The 9,575-nt window shown below is 40.3% G+C and overlaps 1 protein-coding gene across 1 annotated transcript in view; it reads right to left on the bottom strand.

Annotated features, from left to right (window-relative positions):
- Positions 1 to 9,575, bottom strand: part of PCYT1A (phosphate cytidylyltransferase 1, choline, alpha) — a 51,991-nt gene continuing 42,416 nt past the window's right edge. The window contains exons 4-9 of the mRNA XM_008064240.2: positions 7,730 to 7,846; positions 6,682 to 6,833; positions 4,740 to 4,818; positions 3,857 to 3,999; positions 2,136 to 2,324; positions 1 to 973 (exon numbers count right to left, since the gene is read on the bottom strand). Of these exons, the coding sequence (XP_008062431.1) occupies positions 767 to 973; positions 2,136 to 2,324; positions 3,857 to 3,999; positions 4,740 to 4,818; positions 6,682 to 6,833; positions 7,730 to 7,846 (887 nt within the window). The 3' untranslated portion in view covers positions 1 to 766. The remainder of the gene's footprint in view (positions 974 to 2,135; positions 2,325 to 3,856; positions 4,000 to 4,739; positions 4,819 to 6,681; positions 6,834 to 7,729; positions 7,847 to 9,575) is intronic.

The raw sequence follows: 9,575 nt of genomic DNA, 5'->3' as shown, positions 1-9,575 counted from the left end.
TTGGGCAACAGGATTTTCTGAGAAGATGAACACAGCAGAAACTGCAGTTGATGCCATGTGGTCTGGTTCCATCCCCATCAGTGTCTTCATGGACCCCATTGGGTCCAACAAGAAACTCCTCAGGGAGTAAGAAAAGTTAGGCTCAGATCTCCTTCTTCCCACAGTCACACTGACACTCGTGCCAGCAGTACATTTAGGGGAGATGTGACTGTAATTCAGCTTGTAGCTTTTTGTTAAGGAAATCAAAATTATGATATTTCAACCCAAATTACCCATCAGCATGGCTCATTGTGTGAAGGACTTGGCAAGCCATGTTGCCTTGGAACAGAAGGCAAACACTATGGTGTATCAGGAAGAAAAGGCCTCTGCATGTTACACTACTTCCTTCTTCTGCCCACTCCTCAGGGGCAAAAAATTAGTTCTACTTCCTATATTTGAAAGACTAATTTTTACAAAATTAATAAAAATGAAGATTTCCCTGTCAAGATCACATGAACATCAACAGTAAAACAAAATCGTTGGGGAGGGTCGATGGATGCAGAACAGGCTTCTAAGGTGTAGGCAGCCTCCTTCTTGGTGTGGGTGAAGGATGTCTTGTGGAGGATGGGCTGTTTTGTTTCTCCCATTCCTAGGTCCTCTTGCCCCAGTTGTCTTTCTTTTGTAGCTGTCCTTAGGTTTAGTGTTGGGAATCACAATTTGGAATTCAACAGAGAGCTTCTGAAGGCGATGGGACAGAGGGAGGGGAGAGGAAAGGAGGGAGAAAAAATTAGTCTTCTTCGTCCTCACTGATATCATAGGCTGCAGTCTTGTGCCTGGAGAGATTTGCTGGGGAGGCAGGTGGGGAAGTCTTGCCAGAGAAGGGCCATCGGAAAGAGGGGGAGGGGGAGCGTTCCCGAGTAGGGCTGTTGCTGGGACTCTGCTTTGGACTGATGGCCTGCAGCATCCGACCTTTCCCCTCTTTCAGCATATGTTTCTGGGGAGACCAAAAGGAAGAGTTAGGAAAAAACCCACGGATCCTACTAAATCACCACTGGAGCATCTGAGACTTCAAATTATCAGGGATGCCTTCTGCAATGTTAAAAGTGATCCAATACAGCTATAATCACAAGCAACGTCTTCCCTAAAGTGGACTCTACTACACTCTTTATTTAAGGGTTATCACCTGCTATCCAGTCATCGAATTATTGACTTCTATGTCAAAGGAATTCTTAGAGAACGAATTACTCTATAGTCCAGGCAAAAACAAAGGAGTTAACTCAGACAAAAGGGTACCTAGTCTAGTTTTAGAGTTCTTTGAAAAGGAAATTCTACATTCCTCCTGAAAACTGTATTCTAGTATCCACACCCTCATAGTCAGATCCTTCCTGATATCTAACCTAAGGCTCACACGCTGAATCTTTTATTTGGTTTGCAAAGACTTTGCTACTCCTCAAGGACAGAATTCCTACTGTACCCAGCAATCCTGTAGCAGCTATTTTTAGTGGATACAGCTTTCTCTTTCATGTCCTTTATTCTTTCCTTTCCTTCATTTAAAACCTAATGTAGAATTAAGCTGGGCAAGATTACTTGCTTATCTTGTCACCAGATTTCAAAATTGATAAAGAGCTGGCAAATCTTTTTTCTGGAGTCGAAGTCTTACTCTCACCCAGCCTGGAGGGCAGTGGCATGTTCACTGCTACCACAGCCTTGACCTGCTGGGCCCAGGCGATCCTTCTGCCTCAGCCTTCCAAGTAGCTGGAACTACAGGTGTGCACCACCACGCCTGGCTAAGTTTTTGATTTATTATAGCGATGAGGTCTCGCCATGTTGCCCAGGCTGGTCTCAAAGCCCTGGACTCAGTTCAAGGAATCTTCTCGCCTTGGCCTCCCAAAGTGCTGGAATTACAGGTGTGAGCCACTAGTGCCTGGCTAAGAGCTGGCAAAACTATTTAGGAGAATGTGTAATCTCTTTCTATACAATTTCAAAGAACTTTTTGAGACAGTTGAAACACACTTCTGACCAGATAAGGGCAGATTAGATAACTTCTTAATGTCAATGACCCTTTCTACCCAAGGATTCTACAACTATTTCCATAACATTGAAATTCCCTGAATTTCCCTAAAAGTCTCTAAATTGTCCAGTGGGAAAGAACATACCAGTGCTCCTTCTGGACCAAACATTTCCAAGAAACTTCCAATGAATTCTCGAGACTTCTCCTCCCATTTCTGAATGAGGTCAATGCTTTTTTCTTCCACCTTCTGAACGAATTCTTTTGACTTTTCCTCCACGTCTTTTACTTTCTTTTTTACTTTGTCAACCCGCTCCTGCAAGTGGTATTTCTTCTCCTGGATAAAGAAATAACTGTTTTGAGAAATAATACTCATCTTGATCTTCACTATCAATGGCAAAAGAAAAAACATGGCTTAAGTATTCTACTGACACTATCCAGACAGTCTTAAGAATTTGCTTTGCTTTAATCTACACCATACTTTATTAGGGTAATAACAGATAAGATATTCTCTGTATGGTCATCTTACATAAAAGTGAAATAATTCTAATATTGTGGGAGTTTGAAAGTAAACTACATATATAGCTATGCCTAGCAACAGACAGTTATATAGCCAAATAAAGTCTGATTTTTAAAGATAAAACATAAACTTGGAACATAAACATGCCCAAAATGACCAGTCCTCATTCTAGGTGGAGATGTAGAGGTAGTAAAAATATCACTGCACAATATTGCCAAGAATAAACCAGTTATACGAGCTTGATAGTAGAAGTACTCGATCTTTTACTTAATTACAAACTTATAGTTTGTTTATTGTACTGGATTTTCCCCCCCTCTATCACACTGGCTTGTTCTATGATTTTAGATGACTTGTTGTGTTTTGTTTTTTTAGTATTTAGAGGTTCATTTACTCGTTCGCAAAACAAAGAAGATACTCTGGTCCTAGCAACTTTCCTAAAGATAAGGGAAAATGGTAGGAACCCTCTGATGGGAGGTGGGAGAATGTTTAGCCAAATGAAAAGTATTCTCATAATTTACAGATCATAATGAAAAAGGGAATATATTTAGGGTTTTAAAACACCTGGTTCTTATGGGAAAACAGATAAAGATTCTATAGTAGGCAAATAAACAAGAGCTAGGGTTTATCTGTATAGATAAATCATATTAAAATAAAACCATTTCACCTACATAATTCATAGAGACAAGAACAGGTGAGGAGCATGATAAATTACATAGAAGATCTAGTTAGTTTTCTTCTTTTAAAATCAATTTTATTGAGGAATAATATATATATACAAAATGTATAGTATTTCTGAAGGGCAATATTACACTAAGATAGAATTAGGCTTTCATAAATCAAAATTTAAAACTTTTAAATGTTGGGGAAATTGCATGGAAAATGTGTGTCACTAGCCACAAGGGGAGAGGATCCACAGCTTTCATCAGATTTTCCAAAGATCAACCCACCCAAAAAAAAGATTAAAAGCCACTGCTTTTTTTTTAATAATAACTTTATTGAGATATAGTTCACATACCATACAACTCACCCATTTAAAATGTACAATTCAGCGGTTTTTAGTATATTCAGTAGTTTTAGAACCACTGTTTCAAATGTGTTGATAGAAATGCTGTACTATGTTATACATTCTTATTTATTTAATTGGCTGAGTGTTCTCTATTAATGTGCTGATAGTAGACCTCCGTTTTATTCTTTGTAAGGAACTTAACATAGTGTTATCTGCAAAGAGGCATGCATTGAGTTTCTGGGAGTGATAAAACTGACTGAAACGAAAGTTCAGCTCAGACAGAGTGGGAGGCAACGTGTATGTTCCATAGAACCAGGGACTCTGGGATGAGGTTGGAACTCACATTGATAAAGCTGACATTGAGCTCCTTTGCTGTGTAGCCCCTCTGTAGGTTCCGTCTCGCATACACATCATAGTCCCGGACAATTCGAGTGATGATATCTGATGTGGAGATACCTTCTGTCCTCTGTGTTGGAGCAAACATGCCTAACTCAAGAACACATACAGACAAACACTGTGAAGTTCTGGTTAGCTCAGGTAGTAAGACTAGATGGAAACCAGGAACAACCTTCCTTTCCTTTCTTCAAAAAGTAGAATCTGTTATTACTAAGTAAAGTTTAGAGATATTGGCATACAGAAGAAAGACTGAATCAAAGGTTAGTGGTAAGGAGAAGAGGAACTACATGGCCCTAATATTAAGAAAAATTTGGGACTGGGGAAGAGTTTTCTGAAATTAAGACAGAGATCAAAATAGATGTTTAAGGCCGGGCGCAGTGGCTCAAGCCTGTAATCCCAGCTGAGGTGAGGGAACTGCCTGAGCCCACAGGTTTGAGACCAGCCTGGGCAACTTGCTGAGACCTCATTTCTACAATAAGTAAAAAAATTAGCCGGGTTTGGTGGCACATGTCTATAGTTCCAGCTACTTGGAAGGCCGAGGTGGAAGGAGCACCTGAGCCCAACAGGTCGACGCCGGGGTGGCCGTGAGCATGCCACTACACTCCAGCCTAGGGAACAGAGTGAGACTCCAACTTAAAAAAAAATAGACATTTAGACCAAGAACTGATAGATGCCATTACTATACTCACCATTATCTTTTATCCACAGTGTGACCCTTAAAGTGGTTTTTGAATGTGTACAAATTTTCCTCTGTAAAGTAGCAATATGGTTGAATCTCTGGAGCTGCCCCTGAGATCCCATAAAGTGAGGGTATACATCAACTTACTCACCTGCTTCCTTGATGTGCCTATAAACATCATCACTCCCAGCAGAAGAGTAAGGGATATCATCATGGGCTACAAAATCAATCTGAAAATAAGGAAATATCATTTAAAACTCAGGATAACTGCCATTCAGAAAGACCCAGCAAATATACTCAGGCCCAGAAAAAGGACAGTGAACAGAGGCCAAAGCCTCAAGGGTGCTTTTTCATGTTTCTCTGTTTTGCTCATAAATTCCACAACCCATTAAAAAACCACCCAAACTAATTATTTATGTATTATACATATTAAGTTAGTTAGTTGCTTTTCTAGCTATTTTTTCTAGTCAACTGGAAGTGCTATGCTCACTCTGAATGCCAGTCACCTTGCTATGGTTAACAGAGCTAGAGGATTGGCTGGTGAGCTAGTTAGTAGGTGAAGCCTGGGAAAGAAGGAAATCTTCCTATCCTCCTATATCTACAGGATTGGTCAAACAAGCGTTTCTAAAAATGTGAAAAAGAGGTCACTTCTTTATTAACTGGGTTCTCTCTCAGCCCACGAGAAAAGGGAGAATATAAAAATAGCAACCAAGAGCCCTTTTATAGAAATAGGTACTTCTGTACTCCTGAGACACGCAAAACCCAAAGCCACAAAAGAACTTGAGGTCTCAAGATCTAACATTTTATTACTGTTAATATCCTTCGCAAGAGCAAGAAGAGATTAATGGCACTGGAATCTATAATTTTTTCAAGAGACATGCTAAATCTACTTACTTTTCCTTCCTGAACAGGCCATAGGCCTTTTGCTAATATGAGTATGAACAATACTATACCCAACTCCCAGAGACCACTGCAGTGTGAAGCATGCTCATCGGGATTGTCAGAGACTCCACTAACATCTCAATTGCCCATGAACAACCTGTCAGGGATCGCTAGGCAGCAAAGTAAAGAATGGGGGATAAGCAATACTCATGGCTGAGAAAATGCTGCTAAGAAAGAAAACAGGAAAGTTGGACGCTCTTCTGATCTTATACTTCTGCTTGGACCTGCCTGGCTGGGTTGCTGAAAATAATCTTGCTCATCACCATTGATACCTGTAGAAAAGCTAGAGATTATAAAAGGTCTATCTTAATCATATAGCTATAACAAATATCCCCTAGCTCCACGACTACCCAGGGATTGCTTTAGAAACACTCTGGCTACCTTTATTCTTTCTAATCTCACTGAACGATTCCCCTGCAATGTTTCACACACCTCTGTAGAGAACTGATGATATGTCTGCTGGTTCCTCAAGCCTTAAGGCCTCCAACCTGGTCTAATAAGTCCCTCTTATCTTTCATAAGAAACTTGTGGCTCTAATGTGGGAAATTAAAAGAAGGTGAAGGGTTTTCTATTAACTCAAGGAGTAAAAATGAGAAACATCCTTAATTTCTGATCCCACACAATTTCTAGTCCAAAATCAAAGCCCTGAAACTGAATTTAAGTCAACACAAGAGAAGTCTGTGTTAATCTGTCTTATTTCTTGGAGAACATGACTGGGACTATGGATATTCTAGAGAGACTGGCATGCTATAAGGGTGGACATGCCTATAGTGTGGGGAGAAAAAGTCACATAGCTGAAGCCTTCCATTCCTAGCCCTGCTAATGGTGTAAGCTGGAACACACTATTTGGTCTCTCCAGGCCTTGTTCCCCATAAACAAAGTAGAAAGAATAACTCCCCCACAGGATTATTGTGGGGGAGAAAATGGAATACAATGGTCAAAGTGCTTGTAAATCATCAAACCCCACATAAATGAATGTCAGGGATGACTCCTGCTATTAGCAATATCATTTTCATGTCCTTTGTATGAAACACACATAGAAGACAGAAGTAAAACAGGGCCAGTGGAATGAGCCCAAGTGCCAGAAGCCTTGAGGGTTGAGGGGACTGATTCCCAGAACAAGAAACGGGGACATGCGCCCAGTCTCTCACCCGGTGCTCTGCCAGGAACTCAGGTGTCAGGGTCCAGGGGGCATTCCTCACCACCTCATCCACGTAGCGGCAGTGCTGCACTGCGTCGTAGCGCTCATTCTCGTTCATCACCGTGAAGCCTTTGAAGTTGTGCGTCAGCTCATCACTGCAGACTGAGTTGCCACAGAAGTTCTAAGTCAGGATCCCCTTTGCTTAATCGCTCTTCAGTCACCAACCTCTCCTATTTTCTCCTACTTCCTAGGACTGCAACTATCCTCGTGACCTGGAGAAGAATCTTCTAGACGTAGCTCAATATGGGTAACAATGCTTTTCCTATCCAAGGTATACTTGCAGGAGTAACCCTCACTGACAGCATGTTCATACTTTGGAGAAGAGAGGGTACAACAAGAACTAAGATCTTTGACTTTAACACGACCCTGTTGTGCATTTTTTGCATGAGTTAACTTTTAAAAAATGGTTTTCTGGGCCATTGCCATGCTAGACTCTGGTGTGGCCATAGGCTCTTTGAGCTATGGCTGTCGCCATGGCTTCCTGGCTTTGGCACCCTCCCCCACCTTAGGGAGGTAAATCTTCTCTCTCTTTCTCTCTCTCACACACACACACACACACACACACACACACACACACACACACACCTTTAAATAAACTATATTCTCTAATCTAAAAAAATGGCTTCCTATTTTATTAAGAACCAGTTAACATTTGCTTGGCAGATTTCTGTACTTGACTAAAAATGATAAACTGAAATCCAGAATAAATGTTGTTATTAAGTGGGTAAAAGGGGCACCATTGCTCCTGTGACTGTAGAAACTCAGCTAAAAACAGTGAGATACATATCAGACATTGGAGATCCGTGAGCCTGGAGCTCCCTTCTCCAGGTTGAAGTTGCTAGCACCTCATATACTTCATGTTTTAGAGAGGCTGTCCTATATCCTTCATTGAAAACTGAAATGAGGGCCAGAGTACTCCAGCTATAAAGATATGAGAGGAAAAAGACTACTATAACCTTTTTATGTATAGCACCAAAAGCCATCAGATGTTTTCTTACCTCCCACAATGAGATATGTATTAGGGAAAAGGTTCTTTGCTTGCATCAGAGCCCGGGCATGACCAGAGTGAAACAGGTCAAATATTCCATCCGCGTACACTCTCACAGGTCGCTCACCTGAATACAAAATGAAAGAATCTATCACAAAAACACATTTATTCAATGTCTCATATATTTGAAAAATGGAAATGGCACCGTGTGACTGTTCTATCACTGCATACATCTCTCTCAGGGTGCTTCCTAGGTATCCACTTACATTTTGGGGTAGGTTGGGATTGTGAGAAATAACATCACAGACTTCTTGACTGCAAAGGCCTTTTTTACATCATCTCCACTAACTTTGTTAGCCTGGTTGTATCAAACTTTTCAAGTACAATTTTTTTAAAGGCATGATTTATTATTCTTAAGGTTATTTTAGAAGTGAAAGAGGAGAGTTATTCAACAGATGTATGTCCTGAACTTCAAAATCCTCACCTTCAGTTTAAGATTCTTCAGTTAACATTTAAACAGAGTACAGCCAAACCCTACTCTGACTGTTTGCTCTCTCATTTTCAAACTGCCTTGATTACTAACAACTAATTCTTTGCTTTAAAAATAAACCTCCCTATTATTACCCAGAGAGTAAGGAGGGATCCAAAGGGAAGAGACTGAAAAAGAGAAAGGATAAGTACCTAAATAGGCCAATGATCAATTTACAGTATTGTTTCTCAGCCCCAGATTTACTCTTCAGTACCTATTCTGGAATAACAAACATAAGTCCTTGAACCATTTCTCCTTTGTAGTGCACATGACATTATACTTTCTTTCTTTCTCTTTTTTTTTTTTTTTTTTTTGAGTTGCGGTTTTACTCTGTAACCAGGCTCCTGGGCTCAGGCAATCCTCTTGCCTCAGCCTCCCAAGTAGCTGGGACTTCAGGTACACACCACCACGCCCAGCTAATATCTTTATTTTTTGTACAAATGAGATCTTACTATGTTGCCTAGGCTGGCCTCAAACTCCTGGGCTCAAGCAATCCTCCCACTTTGGCCTCCCAAAGTGCTAGGGTTACATACAGTGTGAACCACCATGCCTATGTTACACTTTATTAGTAGAGGATGATATACTCTTATGTGAAAATCAAATATGAATATTTTAGGACTTTTAATTATAGCTTTTCCTCCTCACCATTCCATTAGTGAAAATAACAGAGAACTGATTGCCAACTTACTTTTGGTGATAGTGGCCAATGAAAGAGAAGCCAGGAAAGGGTCTCCTGGGGTACAAGACTAATTCCAAAGCCAAATAAACACAGTAAGGTGTTAGACCCAGTGCCCCCAGGGGCAGGGGGGAACCAGTAAGAATGAATTTGACATAATGGTTTATCATGCTTCAAATACTAAATCTAAGGAGTTGAAGCAACCTATCCCCATTATGTGAATAAAGGAAGAGCTATTTCACTGCATGAGCAGAAAATAACAGTAGATTGTTGGGAGCCAACATATGGATCGATATGGCCAAGGCCTATGAAGGCCTATTCAGAAGCTCGCCTCGGAGACAAGGATATAACATCAAGTGTGTACATATGAATGGTAACCAGTGTATTTAAGATAGCTAAGATTTTCAATATTGGACTTATTCTATTTTATGAGAAACGTGCAGCAGAATTACTTTAAAATCTCTTTTTTTCTAAACTGTCTTTCCTCTTAAGATTTTTTAGCTGTCATTTCCTGGTATTATTTCCTGGTATACTGGTTTTTCAGTATGTTGTTTCACCTCAGGTTAAAACATTATAATTGCTATAATAGTTTTGTTATGTTGCCTTTTGCCAAAGCAGAACGTTCTTTTACGTGCAGAGACTCTCCACCTG

This window comes from Carlito syrichta, unplaced genomic scaffold (assembly GCF_000164805.1).
Source record: "Carlito syrichta isolate Samal-C Ts95f unplaced genomic scaffold, Tarsius_syrichta-2.0.1 Scaffold307240, whole genome shotgun sequence".
Lineage (NCBI taxonomy): Eukaryota > Metazoa > Chordata > Mammalia > Primates > Tarsiidae > Carlito > Carlito syrichta.
The sequence above is the reverse complement of the archived record's forward strand: the minus strand, read 5'-3'. Positions and strand labels throughout refer to the sequence as shown.